General features: G+C 40.3%; 1 protein-coding gene across 1 annotated transcript in view; it reads left to right on the top strand.

Annotated features, from left to right (window-relative positions):
• The window catches only part of LIX1 (limb and CNS expressed 1), a gene marked incomplete at its 5' end in the record, with an annotated part of 28,687 nt that overhangs the window by 3,856 nt on the left and 2,786 nt on the right, over positions 1–22,045 (top strand). The window contains 3 exon segments of the mRNA XM_056325077.1: positions 10,634–10,771; positions 13,810–13,847; positions 13,850–13,905. Coding sequence (XP_056181052.1) covers positions 10,634–10,771; positions 13,810–13,847; positions 13,850–13,905 — 232 coding nt within the window.

Genomic DNA, 22,045 nt, shown 5'->3' on the forward strand with positions numbered 1-22,045 from the left:
AGAAATGGCCTGCTTGAAGGTGCTATAAGACATGAAGGTCTTAGCAAAAATATGTTCACCATGAATGGAGAGGAGTTATTCCTCATCTGGGTCCTCATCAATATCACATATAGAAGGAAAGAGAGTGAGACTCTGGAGTAGGGAATTAAATGGAGTGGTGAGCTGATCTTGGCTGACTGTCAAGATTTTGGTGACTACCAAGCCTCCCTTTCACATCCCCTCCTCAACAGGACAAGGGGAGAAAACACTTGTGACAAAAAGGTTGTGAGTTGAGAGGAGGAGAGGAAGATCACTCATCAGTTACAGTCGCAGGCGAAACAGACTCGGCTTGGGTTGAGTACACCACCATATTTGTTATTCCTGCAGACACCAGATCATTGTTTTTAACAATTACACACCTGGACAACACTTGTTTGAAGGGTGAAAGTGCTTTATACTGGCATCCTAAACATGTGGTGTTCTTGATGTTGGCAATATTTATTGTGATCTATTTCAATACCAATACAGGACTGAATATCATCAATAACATTTCTTGACTGAAGTGGCATCTTCTATTGAATTGCCAAGTTCAAAACTTGGAAATTTGATGTTGTTGTGGTTTAACCCCAGCTGGCAGCTAAGTACCACGCAGCCACTCGCTTACTCCCCCTGCCCTGGTAGGATGGGGAGGGGAAGCAGAAAAAAGTAAAACCCATGGGCTGAGATAAGAACATTTCAATAATTGAAATAAAGCAAAATGTAATAATAGTAACAAAAAGGGACATAACAAAAAGAGAAAGAGAAATAAAACTGAAGGGAAGAAAAAAAAAAAAGTGATGCAGAATACAGTTGCTTACCACCCAACTGGCCGATACCCAGCCAGTACCCAAACCACAGTCCCTCCCAAGCAGTGATACACCCCCCCAGCCAACTTTGCCCAGTTTGTGTACTGCGCATGACGTTATATATTTTTGAATATTGCTTTGGTTAGTTTGGGTCAGCTGTGCTGCCTCTGTCCCCTCCCAATTTCTTGTGCCCCTCCAGACTTCCCATTGGCAGGGCCTGAGCAGCTGAAAAGTCCATGACTTAGTACATGTACCACCCACCCTATGTTAATGCTGTGCCAGCATGTAAAGAATAGGGAACAACCAAAAACACAGTCTGTGCAGATTTCACTTTCAGTGAAACAAAACACTGAAACTGAATTTGATGCCTCCAGTCTCCAGGAAGAGGAAAATTGCCTGGTTAAGCAGTCTACCTTCATTTAAAGGAAGGCAGCTCAAACTTCATAGGCATTGACACTGTGAAATAGAACATTTGAAGAATGAGCTTGAAATCCTTGACAACCAGATTTTTGAGACAGAATCAGATTCCCAGAACATAAGTGGCAATTTCAGTAGACTCCTTCATGTAAAGGAATGAAGCTGGGTTAATTAGTATTGATAATATCCAACTGTGGGCTCGCTTCAGGGGCTTTGGGTTGGCTGATGTAGATAAGGTGCAGCTGTGGCTGGTTCTGTTAAGAGGTTGGGCAGCCAATGAAGAGGGAGTAGTCAAAGAAGAGAGAGGAGGAAGCAGAGAGAGTATGTGTGCCTGCCCGGGATGAGGAGAGACAAGGAGAAGACAGCAGAGGGCCTAGCATGAAGAGTAGGTTGGTATGTGGTGGTAAAAGACTTTGTTGCAGCTTGATAGTTTGGAAAGTGCCGTGACACCTTCATAACTCCCTTCTTCTCACCAGTTGCTGACTGCATAGCCTTTTGTGAAATAATTGGTGGCTTCGGTACAATTACGAAAATAAAAGAATATAAACACAGTATTTAACAAGACCAGAAATATCCCAGCTAGCAATTTCATTTAAAGGTTCATTTGCATTCATCTATAAACCAGCAAATCCAGTTGCTGAACTACCTGCATTTTTGGTCAAGAAGTCATTTCTCCATGTCAAAACAAAGCAAGATATATTTGTCATTCTATGAAAAATGCAGACCACAAGCAAATGAATAAAAGAAAAACATATAGGAACACAGTTTTCAGAGACTGTTATTCAGCAAATCTGAGGAACATAGTTACTTCTGTATTTGTATTGCTTTTGGGGGTAGACAGTTAGGGCAGACACATAAATTGTATTAGAAAGTGGTGAAGACTTTGATGGGAAAAATAGTCTACATTCCTGTTTAATATGCACTCAAACTTGCTATAATTTTTTTACATTCTCCTTAGCATTCCTAGTATTTTATTATTAGCCAATAAACAGTAAAATGTTAAATATAAGATTATGGTGTTTATATCTTTTTTTTCTAATCTATCTTTCATTTCAACTGCTTAGAGTTATTCACACTACACAGTACCTTGTCGAACCTGGGGCCAGGTAATGAGGTATTCATTCATAGCAGGTTACATTTGAAATTTAGGGCTGGCCTTCAATTGAAGCTCTTCTTCAACTCAGTGGTAAGTTAGCTAAGATAAGGCATTTTTGTCAAGTTACAAGCTTGTCATAGCCAAGGTATTACAGGAATATATGTACTTATAAGCATTTTCTTTTTATGTATCTATTTTTTGGTCTAGAGTAGCATTATTTCAGTATTTCAGCAATTAAGTGGGATAATATTATTATATAGTCTTTTCTTATCCAAGTCTAACAAGTGCTTGTGAATGGGTTACACTACTAGAAGGTGTCCACTGCAATAGTAAGAGGAAAAAGATGAATGGCGTCTAATTGACCTCTAGCGGTTCACGTGACAAAGAAGCAGAAAGTGTTGCAATGAATCAGAAAATTCAGAGTATATCATAGCAGATATTAAATAACATAATAAAGCTCATTACTTGCCTTTGTGACAAATAAGGGAGTTTGCAGGTGAACTCATCCAAAATGTATTTCTAAATCTAGCTATCTTCTTTTTTTTAAAAAAAAAAAAAAAGAGGTGAGGAGAAGGTCAGTAAAAACTAATTGTTTAATCTCCAAAGGCAATGCCATTACTCCATGACCAGCCTGTCCATGGATGCCCAGTTTTCAGATGAGGACCAGCATCCATCATCTCCACAAGGGCTGATGCAACAGTATTGCACCTAAGTTTCAACAACTACTCATTCTTTATAATCTAGTCTGTATATGTAATCCATTAAGATCTAGAACCTAAAGCAATTGCTGTTATTCCAAGTGTTTTAACCAATTTGGTAAATATCCATGGGTCTTTCCAATTACTATAGTTCAGCCCTTCTGTTAAACCAAATAAGAGTTTGGAGACTATGAATTTTGTATTGTGTGCTTTCTGGAACATTTCCTTAGTGCATATAGGAAACAAGCCACGTACCATGATCTTTTTCAGATTACAATAGGGGAGTTAGAAGCTGAAGTAGGATAGGGACTGAGCAAGCCATAACGGTTTGCAAGGGCTTTGACTGGAGCTGGGGAATTGTTTTGAGCCTTAGCTGCGCAAGGTAGCAAAAATGTTCTTCTGCATAGGATCTTTCTTTTCTTAGCCTTAAATTTTCATAGCAAGATTCTAGCTTAATATAAATAAGCAAAATGATCACCTCCTGCCTCCCAAGAAAACAAAAATTACTGTGAATTCTCTGGATTTGCAGTGAATTCAGATTAGGCTTCTTTCTGTCATGACAGAAGATGGGCATTGAGATTTTTCATTTTCCAGTATTTCTGCAGTTTTCACCTGATCAGAAGTCTGGGAGAGTTACCCAGTGGTAGTTTGTCAGGGTAGTTGTCTAAAGCTTCTAAGACGTTACTAAAATGGTCTGAAATTGTTAAAGAGAGCTTACCAGTGACTACAGTGCTTCATATTTCTCATGCTGTGCAGCTTAGGATCAAAAATAACTTTTCAGCAACACATATAGAACCTAATTTCAAATTTAAATGGCAGTAAACTACTTTGGGAGAACTTAAACTGGTAGTGGTTTTTAGTTTAAAAATTTTAAAGAGTAGGCTTATTTTCAGAGCTTTGGTGCAGGGAGCTCTTCACAGAGTCTTCTGAACATTCTGGATCTACTTTTACTTATGTGTTTGTCCTTATTATGAAACTGTTGGGAATACTGTTAAGAGAATTGCTTAAAGCATCCTAGAATTTCCTGGATCTTAAATGTTTCAAAAACTTGTGATAGTGCCAAAGCAAGACAGCTTTGACATTTTGGTCCTTGAAAATATAATGCAAGAGGAAAAACCAGCACATTTTTACAATTTTTATTTTTCCTAGATTATTGTGCTGCCTTGCATATTATCAGTTTTACATGTTTCATATTTTGCCAACATTTTACCCATCTCTAGGGTTCGCACTTTTTTTTTTTTTTTTTTTTTTTGTGGGTTTTCTGTTGGGTTTTGGGGTTTTTTTTCAACAATGCTTTTCAAATAGATTAATAACTTTCCTGTGCATTATCAAGTGCTGGATTGTACGTTTCTCTTATAAAACTACATTGCTACAGTCAGTCAGAAATATAATTCAGGACCACATCACTGATAGAGAAGCAGAAGAAAGCCAGTTTGGCAGCCTGCTGCCCATGTTAAGCTGCTGCAGATGGACATTAAAAGATTGGTTCTGTTCATTCTTTCAGGAAAAAGCATTAGGAGCATGCAAGTGGGTCTAATCGGAAATGGTTCATCAAAGACAAGCACTGTAAACATTAGAACAATTTAGTAATGAATTTCCAATATTTCAATGTATAGATATCAAAGCTTTCAACGTCCAGATTGCTTAAAAACTCCTGTAGTTATTATATTTACGACATCTGTAAAAGACAGTAAGCAATGCATTACAGACAAACTGCAAATGTCCACACTCAAGTCTGGTTTTAAATAATCATTGTAATAATAATGTTCTGCATTCTTATTCTGAATTACAGGATACGCTTCATGGTATCTCACAGTCAAAAAATCTATTAATTTGCCCATGTGTTTTAAAGATATTATTTTCTATTTTTATTCTGGACATATAACACACATGATAACTATCCAAAAACTGTATAATACTTTTTGTTTATGTTAGAGGGCCTAACATTAGGCCCATATGATCAGCTTCCAGCTCCTCACTTGCTAAACTCTAACTGCTCATGTTTTTATCAAGTTGCTATGTTTTGACATGGAGAAATGATGACTTGACCAAAAAATGCTTTTGCAAGTCAAGCCTACTTTTCAGCTTTGCAAGAGAGATGATCTACATCAATTAATTCTTTTGAACTATGGGTTTGTAGCTTGGTAAAGATAGAAGCACTGAAAATTCCCTGAGCTGGTGATCTATATACCAAATTAGTATTTCCTTATATACTTGCTATCATTTCCCTGGTACTGTTAATCAAAGTATGCTTTATAAGGACTTTATCTTTTATTACCTTTTTTCCTGGTCTAATGAAAGTTTGATTGATTAACTAGAAGGTCACTACCCAGTGAACATTTCCTTAGTTACATCCATAGACTGTTGTGGTCACAACATTAATGCTGTCAGAAGTACAAATACACAAGCATCAAAGTGCATGTAACTCTAATACCCATTGGTAAAATATAAAGTTTATGTTTTCAGCTCTTTTTCAATACCTTGTGGTGTGAGGAAACCCTTCATAACTAAACACAGTTGTAGGAGGTGGAATAAGTAGGTTTAGTCCTGCAGCAGGTGTGATGTCACTGACTTAAGGACTCAAATTTCCTCTTGAGCATTATCATATAAAGTGATCAGAAAGCAGCTGTTTAAAATCACAGACAATGCCTCCCTCTCACTTCAAGCTTTTCTTTTTCTTGCAGATCTGAATAATTTGGTAGATGTTTCCAGACTTTGTAAAGCGTATGTATGAGACTGCATATATGGGCTTGGGGAAAACAGATAGGTGGTATAAATAACATGGAGTTTGTTACCAGTATTGCCTTCAGTTGTCAGAGACCAATTAAGCTCCTCTGAAAATCTTGTAAATCAAAAAAAATGTTGTCCATTGTACTTAAATATTTGTCTGAGTGCTTCAGTGTTACATCTTAATTGATGGCTTCTCTCCATTTAATTTTTCTGTTGTTTTGCCTAGAATGGATTCTTGCCCTCATCACATACATGTGTGGTACTAAAATGCTTCATTTGATGCTGGGCCTTCTTCAGCATTGTGACTTGGATATGAGCTAGCTGCCAAAAACACTGAGAAAGAAATGTAAGAGAACAGATGCCAGAATTACATAAGTTACTTCACTATTTAGATTTGCAGATGAGTAGAGAGAAACCCTGTAGCTTCAATATGGACACAGCAGAACCCGAGACACTTTTTTTTAAAGTGATGATTTCTGCAAAATGCCTTGTGCTAAGCTCGCCTTTGCATTGGCCCAAGTTGATACAATTGTATTCCATTCTACTCCTCACAACACTGGAAAAACTCTCAAAAATGTAACAGAAAAAAACCTTGTTGCTTAGTCGGCAATACATCATTGCAACAAACTATCTGTATTAGGTAACGAATGTGCTTAGTTAGACATTCATGCCAATGGTGATAGAAAGCGCTGACTTTTTTTATTTACAGCTATCTCTAAGCCAAAGTCCGTTTAGTCTTACAGACTTCCTTTTTTATGTTTTAACCCAGCAACTGAACTTAACTAAGGCTGTCCCTGTTTTCTGTCAGGGATCAATCAAATGCCCAAATTCATTGTGTTTGCTGGTCATGTTGCAAATGTCTCTTTTACAAGTTTCTTCACAATGACATAAAGAGCATAGACTTGAAAGGATTGTTGCCAAGTTGAGATGGGAAAGGTATTTAGGGTTACCTGAAGTATCTTTTTAAAAGCTAAAAAAATCCCATTTTTTTAACTGCAGCACCAAGTTTGATCAGAATGAGTACATATGTGATGGGAAATCATTCATGAAATGCTAACTTTGGCTCTCAAAATTCATTTCGCTTCTCACTACAATATCCAGAAAACACTTGTTAAACTTATAAACTTCACTATCCATGGGAAGCCACTGCTTCTCTTCCCCTGACCAGCCTGGTGTTCATAAGGATTGTCAGTACACTCACTGTGCAACAATACACACTCAATGTTAGCTACAATTTGTTGTCCAAAGGAATTGCCCAAAGCATAAATCAAGGCAAGGCTGGAGTCAGAACTTTAAAACCCCAGCGCAGCGCCCAGGCAAGGAAAATGTATTGTATGTTGTCTCATGTTGCTGGTCAGGCAAAGAGGCCTCAAACCTTCCCTCACTGCTGCTGTCCTAACCAGTGCCAGGCATACCTGTCCTGTCACTCGGCTTCCTCAGATGGTGGCCCTTGAGCTCTACAGTGAAACTGGGGAGCTGCAGCAGCTGCTCTCCTGCATGCCAAGCTCGTGTCAGCAAGCAGCAGGACCAGCAGAGCCTTCCTCCATGACACTGCCACTGTTTTCTGAACACGGGGGCTCCTTATGCTGATTTCTCATCCAAGTTGGCCCACTAGAAACTTAGGGATTCACCAGAAAGACTTTCAGAGCAGGGGTAGAAACCTTAATTGAGAGCAGTGGAAATCTTCTGGGATGTTAAGCAATGCTTCGGTTGAAGTTCTCTGTTCACACTGCATTTTCCAGTTCCAGCCTCAGAGGCAATGAACCTGACTTTTAAGTTCACTTCAGCTTCTTCCTCTTTTCAGCAATTACAGGGGTGGTGCTCTGTGTTTGACCTCTTTGCAGGCACCGAACGGAGGAGAGGAGAAAACTGGAAAGATCTCGCCCTGACTTGGCTCCCTGGAAGAGATCTGAGGCCTTGCTGTGACCTGAGGCAGCTGGTGGGCTCTGTCACATCACTGCTTCCAGGCCACGAGAGCTGCCACAGGGCCAGGCAAAGCCAGCACTGACCGTGCCACCTGCATGTGTCACACAATGTTATGTCACACTGTATGTTAAACCACTTGCCCAGCACAAGTGCATTTTACTGCGTTGAAGATCTGGCCCATAGCATTAATGTTTACAAAACCAGGGAGTATGATGAGTAAACTTGCTTTGTCAGATAAATGACAATTATCAAAGTAGAAAAGAAATGAAACACTGTGGGTTTTGGATACTTTCACCTACTGAGAACAAAAAAAAAGAGATCATCTTTAGGCTAGGGCATCCTTTCCCTGTTCTCTACATGTCTGAAGGACTGGGACAAGCCCGGTTCTCTGAGCCTGGATGGCTGCCATCTGCCTATATTGGCCTGGTCAACACCACCTCCTCCCTGTGGAGATGGAGGATAAGGCTTCCTTCCCCCTTTCCAGCTAGGAAAAAAAAAAAAAAAAAAGTCTAAACACCAGCATATTAAGAATGGAAATCTCTGGCTGCTGGTGTTTCAGGGGAAGCTGTCAGCCAGCCTGAAGGGCCAATCCGTGGCTGTCAGTGGCTGTGATGACACTTCTGCGGCCATCACCGAGCTTCAGCTTTCAATAGCTGAAGACTCCCTTATAAACCTGAGCCCAAAGGCCTATGCTAAAAACCTTTGCCCTCTGAAAAAAAGACATTAGAATTTTAGCCTTTTATTCCCCAGCTCAAATGAGCTTTAATCAGCTTCATCCTTTCAGGACTGAGAGAAAAATCTAAATTAAAGGAGGGGAAAAAATCAAAAAATCATAAAGGAAAATCGTGTGTCACCACTTTAAATCATAATCTCAATTTCTGTGTAAGTTTTTGTATCTCCTGTTACCTTTAGTAAATGTTAGGGATTTTTTGCTTATTCCACACTTGTAAATCTCTTAATCCCTCAGGAGTTAGCATTTCCTTATAAACCTTGTCTTACTGGAAAACAATTTTTATCTTTATCTTTACTGGAATTCTTTACTGGAAAAAAAACTTTTAGCTGTCATTTTTTTCTGAGATTTCATCTTCATAAGACACTCTAAAGCCAAAGTATTTGGATTGTTTTATATTACGACCTTTACTATTGAAAGCACGTAAATCTGAGTTTTGTTCTCAGAATCTAGGAAAACAAAACGCATACAACCTGCAAGGCAACATTTAAACATAAAGACAGAGAAATGCACAGTGACAAAACATTTGAACTGACCATAAAATGGTTAAATACTTTACACTTTCAGGGAGATGCCAGCTTCTTAGCATTACAGGAAAAACTGAAATAAAAGAAAGAAATACAAATCCACTTTCCTTTTAAAAATCACATTTTTTGTGAAGAAACTTGTAGAAAATGGTATTTAAATAGGGACTGTAGAGTGCTTTTCTTTCAAATGAAAAAAATACTTCACCCCATGAGAAGATAAGCATTTAAAACATTACTGTTGCTTGTTTCAGAGAACTATGCATCCATTTTCATCAAATTTAAAACAGTGCTTTGCTTGATTGAAACCAGTTATTACATCATAATTAGAAGCAGTGTACTCACACGTGTTGTTGAAGTGAATAGAAACCATCCAGTAGAATTAAAGTAATAGTGTCAGATACTGAATTCCTTAAGGCCTGGAGGAGGAAAAAAAGATGCAAGAATCTATGGATGCTGTTGCAATTGAGCGTAAAAGAGTATGCAATGTATCACATCAAGCATCACAAACTACAAAAGTGCTCTATCAGTTGGAGTAACACTGAAATAAGTTGAAGCCCTCAAGTACATCAAAACTTCTTGGCCATGAAGAAAATAAAACATTGGAATTATAGAGATGCTAATTACTGCTTCCTGGCATTTAAAACATATTCAGATATTTTTAAATGACTAGTCCTCCAAGTCTAGTGCAAATTTCTGTGAAGATAGCTTTGGTGTTGAAAACCATGCCAGGTTCTCAGTGCCCCTGTTCTTTCTCTCTCTTCGTAAGATACAAAAAAGAATACAAAGATCATTGATTTCATTTATACTGCTTCAACTCTGTACTAAGACAACGGATATCAATAGGTTGTTTAGAAAGACATTTGTTTTCAGGGCTGTAGTTGTTGCTACCATAACTTTTTTTTTTTTCCTCACCCAATAAATTACTGTCTATATATACATTAGGTGGGGAGACAAAAGCTGGAAGAATGAACAAAGCAAAGTTTGAGAGTGGTTTTCATTGTCTTATAAAATCATGGCAATTGCTAGGACTGATTTGCTCTCTAGGATAGAGATAAAGTAGAATGTGCATGCTGCTGCTTCTCGAGTGGCTTATTTGCTCATTCATGCTCAGACTGTCTGCCAGATCTTAGATTTTTAGAAGTTTCACCTTCTGGTCAGTTTGGCATAAGTACTTTAAGGCATTTTTAAGCTGACTAAAATCCTGGGATGGGCTTCATCTCCTAGGTTCCTATGTATTTAATTCACATAATCTATTCCTTGTAGTTGCAATTCAGGCATTGCTACTGCCTTGGGCTCTACTTTTCATTGTGGCACACGATTTAGCCTTGTAAAAGCTTTGATATAATCGAAATCTTGGGCTTGATGTGGGGTACGTGGGTGTGTCATGTCAGTTCAAAAGTCACCAACATTACAGACTTTTTATAAAATAGATTAATATTTAATTAAACCAATATTATTGTGAAAAAAGTGGTAAAGCTAATTCTCACTGGAAGTGTTGGCTCTCAGAAGTCAAATTTTATGAGAAAAGCAGCTAATAAATAAGTAATACCTCTTTTTTTTTTTTTTTTTTTTTTAACTGTGTTTTACCTTTCTTGTATTGAGAAGCAAAAATACACCTAAGAAATAAAATGGGAAATACAGACTTCACCAGAGATCTGTAAAATTCAATGTCTGCTTTTTCACAGCTGCTTAAGCAAAGCAGAGGCAAGGTGAGGTGCTTTAAAAGTGGCTCTGATCACCTTGCTCTTCAATGAGTTCCATTGTTGCAGGATCACAAATGAATTAATCATGGAAACTGTTTGGGAGTCTGTTTCCTCAACCGGTGTAAGTGGCACAAGTAATTTTAGTATCAGTAGTGATGCATAACTGGTTTACTAATAAACTTCTCCAACAGGGTTATTAGAACCTCTGCAAATGTATCTTCAGTGTTAACCCAGGAAACCCAAGAGTTTGTGTGCTTCTCTACTATGTAGGATGATATCAGTTTAAAAGATTGCTGGGAGAGGGGCAAAATTTTTATGAAGATTTTTGTAGGCAAAATAATTAAGACCTTGTAGGAAAACTCAAAGTTCTACAAGGCCTACTATCTCTTCTCTAGGAGTGACCAATAGATAGTACATGGGAAAGGTATTAATGAAAGAAATCTACATGATTATTTTTCTTCAAAACTGGCATATTTTCATCCAGCTGATGAAAGTCAAAGCTTTAGTGGTTTTTCACCATTATTCTAATAAAGAGTGTCCAAGCCAAATTTATGTTTAAGACTGTGGTATTAAAACATCAGTTTTGCTAGGCTGTGTTAACTTTTAGAATTTTCTTAGTTGGGTTTTTTTTTCTCTGGAGTTTATACCTAGATAAAATATTTATAGCTCAGAGCAATCCTATGTAACAAATACCATCTTTGGGCATTAGAAATCCTTAAAAATGAAAGTACTAACTTGCTAAAAGACGTATCTGATGGTTTTAGGAAAGCTTAATTGAATTCCTCTTATGATTGGATTTCTGCTAAGTGTGGAAGATACTCTGAAAAGAAACATTACTGTTTCCCTGTATTTTAATAGATGGTCTGTAGTGTTTGACTTCTAAGTAAAACTCCTGGAACTTATACTTTTTAAGAGGAAAAATGTAAAAACAGATGACTAAGGTGATCTGGTCTGTGCCTGGTTTACAGATAAAAGGATGTTTCCTTTTCCAGAACTGAAAATTTTATGTATTTCAGATGGACAAAAGTCCATTAAAATTAAGAAAACTATTGCATGGTTTATTTTTGTGTGAAATTTAAAGAGAGTTTTTATTCAAGTAATTTATAATTTTTTATGGAAATTTTTGAGGTAAAAGGTTATGTACTTCATAGACTTCTGCTTGGATTTCCTCAGGGATATTTAAAAGCCAGCGTAAATATTTCAGCAGCATTGTGTTGGCACTACAGCATTTGAAAACCATAAATTTACTAGCATTTCAGTGGAACCATACTGGGTAGAAATCTGTTTAACTTTGTCACTGAATAGCTAGGGTTATTCAAAAGAATCTGTCCTGATTCATCTCATGTTGCTTTTCTGGTTTTCCATGTGAAAATGAGGAGAAGGAAGAATGAGCTCAAGTGAGACTCTGCCCCTTACTATACCTGGCTAATTCATGGGGCTATTGGATTTTACTGAAAATGCAAATGTAGGATTATGGACCATTTCATCATACTTCATCAATATGGCCATAGAAGCACTTTATAAAATGCCTTCATTGCTATATATTTACTTTATGAGGTGCGAAACCTTCACAGTCAGAATTATCTGTGTGGCAGTAAGTATTCCTGCAAACTAGACAGAAATTATTTAACTGAAGGGGCATATTGTTGATTCATTGCAAATGATTATGTTTAAGACTTTAGGTGGATAAGCAACAGTATCACAGGGACTGGTAAATCCTGGGTCCAGGAGATAGACTCTTCTACCTATAGAATACCAGGATAGGCGAGATCAGCTGAAGGGCAGCAAGGCATTAGTATAAAAATATATACTGGTGAGCTGCCAGTCACTTGCAGTTTATTTCAAAATGCTCTAGAGGGATGCTGCTCTGGTTTGTAAAAAAACCTAAGTAGGGCTTCAAACTTTAGGTCTGTCATTTTAGTCCCATTAGAGTCAATTTATCTTAGAGCTGTAAAACCAAGAAGAATATTTTAACTATTTGACTGAGGATGGATAAACAGGTCTGGACAGAATAAAGCAGATTGTTCCTTCTTTTCTGCTTCTCCTCCTCCCCAGTGTGATATTTTCTTCCTGTCTTTACACCCAGCAGACACTTTTGTTAGAGCTCCAGAACCAGATACCTCTTCTACATAATTTTCCTTTCTGTAAACAAATCAAAAATTCCAAGTTGCCTTTTTTCTTCCATAATTGTATGTGTTATTTACAATAATGGCATTCTTTTCTGGATGGAAAATGCTTCTAAGCATTTTACAAGCTCTGTGTTATAATTTTCCAGGGGCCTTCTCCTGCTCTCTTGCCATCTTTCATTATCCATTCCATTGTCCATTGCTGGGATAACATTTTGCTGCTTTTCTTCTCCTTTGTTGGTACAGCTGAGTATTTTACTTCTACTGCATGCTAGTGCTGCAACATTTAAGAGCATATTTGAACTATAGCAAGCACCAGGTTAGAAAAGCCTTACAAAATTCACTGACTGATCCAGTGGCATTGAATAAATCAGGCAAGAAACAACGTAGCTAGATAGAAGAGAAGGAACTCTGAGCAGGTACTGTGATGGTTACTGGCAAGAGGAGAAGCATGTCAGATAAACCAGCTCAACTGTATCAGGAGAACAATGATTTAAGAAGGACCAGTAGGATGTGCATGGGGGCCTAGCTGAGCAAGCCTCTGGAGTTCTGGGTTCTTACTGAAAAGCAAACATTAAAGCACTTCTGGTTAATCCCACAACTCCTTTCCTCCTTCCCAGTAACCAACAGTTCAGTAAGTGATTTAGCATTCTTATTTGTCATCACAGGAAGACTGGCAAGCACCCAAAGGCATCAGCAACCTTAATGTGTAATAGATCAATGTTTAAGGTGAAAGAAATCAGTGTTCATGAATTGTCAGAGCCCTTGCAGAGTAATCAGATGGTATGAAAAATGTTATTAAAACGGATAACTGCCATGGTAACTATGATCAACAATAATGGATACCCGGATTGTTTGCTGTGGAAAGAAACGGGGAGGGGAGATGTGGGAGATGTGGGGGGTGGGGGGGTGGGGGAAGCATTAAAACTGACCCAGGTTTGCAGTACTAAAACATGTTCATAACTATAAACTAGGCACACATGATAAAGCAATCATTTCTATTCCAACTGCATTGTTTTATTTCTTCCCTATGGGTAACTTGAAGGATGTTGATGACCCAAGCACTAATATTCAGCCTATTATTACATGCCAGAATCAAACATTGGAAAGACAATGCTGGAATTTCAGGTTTAAGGATTACAGTACAGCTTCTGCCTTATTCACGTTTGAATGAAACAGCTTTTCATGACTAGTATCTAGCAGCATTCATGGTATTTGAGGCATAGTGAGATGTTGTGATGATGAAGAACGAGAGAAAACTAGATAAAGACCAAATCTGAATGATTAAAGGCTAACTTCAAAACTCCAATACAATAAGTAAATAGACAATATCTTGTGACTGCTACATTAGAACAGCAGTGTTCCCTCCTGACTAATCATCCTGGCAGCTGCAGGGAACAATGGGGCATGTAATCGGAAGATCACACAGATCAATACTTGGCTCGAGGCCTGGTGTCAACACCTAAAGTTCAGTTTTTCTGATCATAGGTGAGTTTACACAGCACCAGGTCTACTGGCAACAGATGGGGATCACCTGTCTTAAAGGGGGAAAAAGACCCTAGGCTGTGAGTTAGCAGGGCTCGTTGAGAGAGCTTTAAACTAGGTTTGAAGGGGGAAGGGAATAAACCCAAGCTTGTTAGAGATGAGCCTGGTGGCAGTATGACAGTGTTGGAGGCGAGATTGATAGCACAGCCATAGCACAGCTGAAGTGCATCTGAGCCAATGCCCAAAGCATGGGCAACAAACAGGAGGACCTGGAAGCCGTCTTGCAGCAGGAAGACTATGACATAATCACCATCACAGAAACAGGTGGGATAACTTGCGTGACTGGAGTGCTGCAATGGATGGCTACAAACCCTTCAGAAGGAATAGGCAAGGAAGGAGAGGCAGTGGGGTTGCCCTGTTTTGACTGCCTAGAGCTGAATGATAGTGACAATAACATTGGCTGTTTATGGGTAAGAATCAGGGGGAGGCTCAACAGGGCAAATACCCTGGTGGGAGTCTGTTACAGACCACCCAACCAGGATGATAAGGCAGATGAAACATTCTGTAAGCAGCTGTGAGAAGTCACAAGATCACTACCCCTTATTCTCGTGGAGGATTTAACTGACCAAATGCCTGCTGGAAATACAACACAGCAGAGAGGAAACAGTGTCAGAGGTTCCTGGAGTGTGTGATGAAAATAAGTTCTTGACACAGCTGGCCAGTGAGCAAGCCAGAGGGGATGCCCCATTAGACCCGCTGTTTAAAGAAAGGGAAGGACTGGTGGGTGATGTGGTTACAAGACATCTTGGGCATAGCGATCATGAGATGCTAAGAGTTTTTGATTCTCAGAGAAGTGAGGAGGGGGTCAGCAGAAACACTGCTTCGCACTTCTGGAGGGGTCACTTTGGACTGTTTAAGAGCCTGGTTGACAGAGTCGCTTGGGAGATAGTTCTGAAGGGCCAAGGCATCCAGGAAGGCTGGATATTGCTCAAGAAAAAAATCTTAAAGGCACAGGAGCAGGCCATCCCCATGTGCCAAAAGACAAGCAGGTGGGGGAGAAGACCATCCTGGCTGAACAGAGAGATTTTGTTGGAAGTCAGGGGGAAAAGGAGAGTTTGCCACCTTTGGAAGGAGGGGCAGGCAGCTCTGGAGAGCTGCAGGGATGTCACAAGGTTATGCAGGGTGAAGATCAGAGAGGCAAAAGCCCGGCTAGAACTCAGGCTGCCACTGCTGTAAAAGGTAACAAAAACAGTTTTTACAAATACATGAGAAACAAAAGGAGGGCCAGGGTTAATCTCCATCCTTCATTGGATGCAGCAGGGAACACTGCCACAAAGGGTGAGGAAAAGGCTGGGGTACTTAATACCTTCTTTGCCTCAATCTTTAATAGTAAGAGCACCTTCCCTCTGGGTACTCAGCCCTCTGAGCTGGAAGACAGGGATGAGGAGGAGCAGAATGAAGTCCCCACAGTCCAGGAGGAAGCCATCAGTGACCTGCTGCTCCACTTAGACATGCACAAATCTATGGGACCAGGTGTGATCCACCTGAGGGTACTGAGGGAGCTGGTGGAGGACCTCACCAGGCCACTCTCCATCATTTATCAACGGTCCTGGCTAACTGGGGAGGTCCCAGAAGGCTGGAGGTTACCCAGTGTGACACCCGTCTACAAGGAGGGCAGGAAGGAGGATCTGGGGAGCTACAGGCCTGTCAGTCGGACTCGGTGCCAGGGAATATTTTGGATCAGATCATCCTGAGCGCTATCACATGGCACATGCCGGACAACCGGGGGCTCAGACCCAGCCAACATGGGTTTATGACGAGCAGGTCTGGCTTGACAAACCTGATCTTCTGTGACAAGCTGACTCACTTAGTGGATGAGGGAAGGGCTATGCATATTGTCTACCTGGACCTTAGTAAAGCCTTTGACACCATTGCCACAGCATTCTCCTGGAGAAACTGGCTGCTCATTGCTTGAACATGTGTACTTTATGCTAGGTTAAAAGCTGGCTGGACAACTGAGCTCAAGGTCTCTTTCAGCAAGGCTGCTCCCCAACCATACAGATCCTAGCCTGTACTGGTCTCTTCACATGTCATTCCATGGTACAGGACTTTCTTAATCTTCATACAGTTCTTGCTACTACTTTCTTCCAGTCTGTCCAATCGATGTCTCTCTGTAAGACAGTTTTCCTTTCTGATGTGTCCACCTTACCACCCACTTGGTACCATCAGCAAATTTGGTGAGGTTGCTTTCAGTCCTATCATCTGTGGGAAATAGTGTTGACTGTTTTTCTGAAGTCCAGGTAAATGACATCCACTGCTCTCCTCACATCACCAAAAAATGTCATTTTGTTGTTGAAGATGATCAGGTTAGTCTGGCATAATTTGACTTTGCTAAATCTGTGTTGGCTTTTCCCAGTCACCTGCTCCATTTCCTTTGCAATACATGGGTATGACATATGCCCTCTTCCAGTCATCAGCAACATCCCCTGGTATCCGTGACTTTTCAAAGATTATAAACAGCAAGCATAACAGCAACATCATGCACTTTTCTTAATACACTGGGATGGGTTATGTCTAGGACCACAGATTTCTGTGGATTGAGCCCTTGCAAAAGACCAAAGACCAATCCTTCCTCCACTAAGGATGTATCAACATATGTGTTGGTGTAGTTGCTTGATTTCATGAGCTGGGGTTCAGCACACAGGTAAAGGTGGAGGCAAAGAATGTACTGAAAAACTCTGCCTTGGCAACATTATTAGTAACTAGATTCTCTGCACTGGTTAAAAATTGTCCTATGTCTTCCTTGTGCTTCTGCTTACTGCTCATGTGTCTGAAGAACCCTTTCTTGTTGTTTTTGATGTCTTCGGCCAATTTCAGTTGTAGCTGAGCCTTAGCCTTCCTGACTGCATGCATGCCCTAGCGAGATTCTTAGAATGTAATCAAATCAAATTGGATCAAATCTGATGGAATGGGATGGAATGGGATGGGATGGGATGGGATGGGATGGGATGGGATGGGATGGGATGGGATGGGATAGAACAGAACGGAACGGAACAGAATAGAACAGAACAGAATAGAATAATTTCAGTTGAAAGGGACATACAATGATCATCTAGTGCAACACCCTGACCGATTCCGGGCAGACCAAGGTAAAGCATGTTATTAAGGGCACTGTCCAAATACATCTTAAACACTGATGGGCTTGGGACATTGACCACCCTTCTAGGAAGCCTGTTGCAGTGTTTGACTACACTCTTGGTAAAGAAACACTTCATAATGTCTGGTCCAAACCTCCCTTGGCACAGCTTTGAACCATTCCCATGTGTCCTTCACTGGATCCCAGGAAGATCAGCACCTCCCCCTACACTTCCCCTCCTCGGGAAGCTGTATAGAGAAATGGGGTCATCCCTCAGCCTCCTTTCGTCCAAACTAGACAAACCCAAAGTCCTTAGCTGCTTTTCATTGGACATGCCTTCCAGTCCTTCCACCAGCTAGGCTGCTTTCCTTTGCATGCAAGGACATTAACATCCTTCTTAAGTTGTGGGGCCCAGAACAACACACCAATGGTGAATCCAGTGGGATAATCACCTTTTTTGACTGGCTTACTGTGCTGTGTTTGATGCATCCCAGGATACAGAGATTTGCCCCTCTTGGCTGCCAAAGCTGCTGTCAACCAACACCCACAGATCCCTTTCTGCAGGGCTGCTCTTCAGCCACTCCTCTTGTAAGTTTTACTTGTGTCCAGTGTTACTCCACCCCAGGTGCAGAGTCCAGCATTTATTCTTGTTAAATTTTGTGCCATTGGTGATACCCAATGCTGCAGTCTATCTAGATCCCACTGCAAAATCTTTTGTCCCTCAAGAGGGCTAAGTGCACCTCCCGTTTTAGTTATCAGCAAAGGGTGTGTTCAACTCCTGTGATGATTGTTGATAAATACATTGAACTGTATATATGAGGACTGGCCTATAGAATTAAATCCTGAAGAACACCCCTGGGTAGTCACCAGCCAGGTGTAACCCCATTCAATATAGCTCTTTGAGCTCTGCCCTTTAGCCAGTTCATCACCCAGTGCACCATGTATCTGCTTATGTCAAGTTGGGCAACATGTTCAGGTGGATGTTGGGATGGACAGCATCAAAAGCCTTACCAAAATCCTGAAAAACTATATCCACCACCTTTCCTTTGTCGACTAGGCAGGTGACATCATCATAGAAAGATACCAAGTTAGTTGAACAGGACTTTCCCTTTGTGAACCCATGTTGACTATGCCTGATGATTGCATTATTGTTTAAATGCCTTTCAGTAGTACCTAGTATAGTCTTCTCCATAATTTTTTCCAGGAACTGAGGTTAGACAAACATATCGGTAGTTCTCTGGGTCTTCTCTTGTGCCATTCTTGTAAATTGAAATAACTGGCTAGCCTCCAGTCAGCAAGGATCTGCCCAGATTCCTAAGACATTTGGTAGATAATTGAGAAGGGTCCCGCCGTAACATCCAGTGGGTCCTTCAATGGGATGAATCCCACCAGGCCCCATGGACTTGCAAAAAGTCAGCTGATGCAACTGATCCCGTGTCTACAAATGGAAAGTCACTGCTGGTACAGTCATAACCCTCCAACTCAGGGGACCAGGGAGCCCAAGGTCTATCAGTATTATTAAAGATTTAATCAGATTACCATCTTTAATAAGTATCAGTCCAATGTTTCCTTCAGACCTCTTCTTGCTATTGACATAATTTTAAAAGCCCTTCTTCTTATCTGAAACAACACTGGCCAGTTTGAACCCTAAATGAGCTTTGGACTTTTATGTCTTCTGCCTGCATATACAAACCATGGCTCTGTAACCTTTCTGCAAAGCCTGACCTCGCTTCCACAGATCATACAGTATTTTTTTTTCCCTCTTGAGCTCCATGAGGAGTTCTCTGTTCAGACAAGCTGGTCTTCTGTCCCTCTTGCTTGACTTCTGACTCAGTGGGGTTGCCTACTCCTGTACCTCTAGAAGGTGGTTCTTAAAGACTGACCAGCACTTGTGGACATCTATGTCCTCAAAAGCAGATTCCCAGAGTACTCTTCTAAATAGCTCCCTGAATAGCTTCAGGTTTGCTTTCTTGAAGTCCAGGGTAGCAACTCTGCTCTCCTTTTTTATCATTGTGTTACCAAAATCTCAGAATGAAGAACTTATCAACACCAATGTGATGTAGATAAGCAGACACTTCTTTATTAACGGCCTGGTCCGTGAGCGAGTCCTCTCACAATCAACGCACACCAATTTTCAAAATCATACACCATATATAGAACTTATTCATGCATATTCATTAAGTATCCATGCATAATTGTAATATTTCCCAAAAATCATTAACATACTCTCCTCCCATATCCGATTCTGCATAGTAAAGGTTACAAAGGTCCAGAAATGGGTCTGGGGTACGATTTGGGTAGGTGGTACATGAGTCGGTGGTCGTGATCTCCCCCTGCCGGAATTACCTTTTACTAAAGTTCACGGTTTCTTGGCAGGCAACTACAAGTTGTTCCAGTCGACTCTCCCCAGTTCCCATTAATTCTATATTCTGACATTTCAATACACTTTCTACATACAGAAGACTGGTCAAATACAAAGAAATCCTCTCCCCAGTTCCCATTAATTCTACATTCTGACATCTCAATGCATTCTCCTAGTCTACCCGTAAATACTGTATCCAATCATCTTGACTCTTAAGTCTGTTATCTAAGTTCTAATCATTCCTACTAGGTGATTCTGACCTATTCTTTTAGCCTTGCTATAGGGCTGTACAGAGGATTTCATAGCAGCTTTTGGTGTGCAACTACAAGTTTCATTAAAATATATTTCTTATTCCAAATGATTTGATAAAATCAAAAAACATCAATTAATTCTAACTTATTAGCAGATCTGTAACAATTGTACTGAAAATTTCTCATAAAATTTTCATGAAACTCAACCATTTCATGACCACTGTGGCCAGGACAGCCACCTACCATCACAGCCCCCAGGAGTTTTTCTATATTCACAGACTAGGAGAACATCTTTCCTAGTTGGCTCATGTGTGGAGAAATTACTTTGGGAGGAATTAGAGAAAACTGAGACCTAATAGAAGTGTAGTATTACAGAAAGCTTTTTAGGGTAAAATACAGCTGTCACTTTCAGGGTGGTTGGCATGCACAGAATCTACTTTACCACAGCTCCCTAAGCCACACACCCTGTCATTTTAGCACCTGCTGATAGGAGTAACAGAGGGTGGAGTGGAGTGGAGACCCCACAGCCAGGCTCTGCTGTGCTCCCTGCAGGAATGGGAACTTGATGGCACCACACAGCTGATAAGCTGCGCACCAGTTGTCACATGAGGAATATTAAGAGATGTGTGTTGCTGAGCCAACCATTGTGGTAAAATTGCCACAATGAAATAATCTCAATGTATTACTAACACACACCTCCATCTCAAAGCTACCTGCCTCCAAGGTACTACTACACCCCGCTGGGCATGTGGTACCAGTCAGTAACAACAATATGTATGACTAGAGTCACTCGAGCTCCACTTAAATGTAAAGAAAAAGGACTGGACCTGGACTGAAACAAGTCTGAAAGAGAGACATTGTTGTCTAAACTCCCAAATTACCACACTCTGATTTAGCGTTTAACCCACTCTCTAAAGTTGTCAATTTTAATGAACAAAAGGACTTCTGATTAAGGGATTCAGGCTTGAGAAGGATGAGAGACAAAGACTAGTTGGTGAAAAGAACACCATTATAAAAGAAGGAAGCATCCAAGTGAGGAAGTTCTGACCACAAGAGAAGACAAGCTGATAAGATGTTGCAACCTACATACATCAACAGAAAATTAGTTGAAAGTAGGACAAAGGTAATTGTAGTAGATTGTGACCTCCCACTCAAATAGCTCCTCCAAAAGAGGGCAAAACGCTACTTGAGGAGCACACATAGTTAGTAAATAATTTCAGTAGTGCTATCTGAGGATGTGTACTTATTTAGATTAGAAGTGAGAAACTTGTAACTAATCCTGTGTATGATAAATGAATATGCGATGTACTATGAAGTATAAAAAGTGAACAAAGGAGAGGAGAAGTTAAGGAAGACTCCATCGTAACTTATGGGACCAGTTTATGGGCTGAACCTGTCTTCTTCTCGATAGGGATGCCTACTGGATAAGAACTTTATTCTATGACTAACTCATAGCTGTTCTTAGGTGTATTGCTTTAAGCTTGTTTTGCAGTCAGTGTATTATCACCAGCAATGTCTGAACTTCATCCTGTCACAAACTTCCATTTTGTATAATAAAAATCTTCAGCTAAAGTTCATTTTGTGCAAGTGTCTGGAGATTTGAGTAGTTGTTATAGGGGATTTGACACAGTGATGCTGTCGGGAGGGTCCCTGAACAGGTTGGTTGAATCACCCTCCGATACGGTGGGCTGTCAGAACGCAGGGAGCGGGCAGGGTGGTCGGGCACAAGGGTCTCGTCTTTCCCGCGAAACTGACAGCCTGATCAAGTATAAAGGATTTGAAGAACACACCACCACAACCACTCCCCTTTTTAATGTGACACTCATGGAATACCTGTAATAAGAAGTTACCTCCTACAAACTTCAAGATTTCCAAGACCTGTTCATCACAGCAGTATGATATTCCCATTTGATGTCTACCAGTCCTGAAGTTTCTCCTAATTCTATAGGATAACTCAGCAGTGCTTACATCCTGCCTGGGTGAACAGTAGTAGACACCCTCTAGAACACTTCCTTTGTTTTCTAACCCCACTCT

This window comes from Falco biarmicus, chromosome Z (genome assembly GCF_023638135.1).
Source record: "Falco biarmicus isolate bFalBia1 chromosome Z, bFalBia1.pri, whole genome shotgun sequence".
Classification (NCBI taxonomy): Eukaryota; Metazoa; Chordata; class Aves; order Falconiformes; family Falconidae; genus Falco; species Falco biarmicus.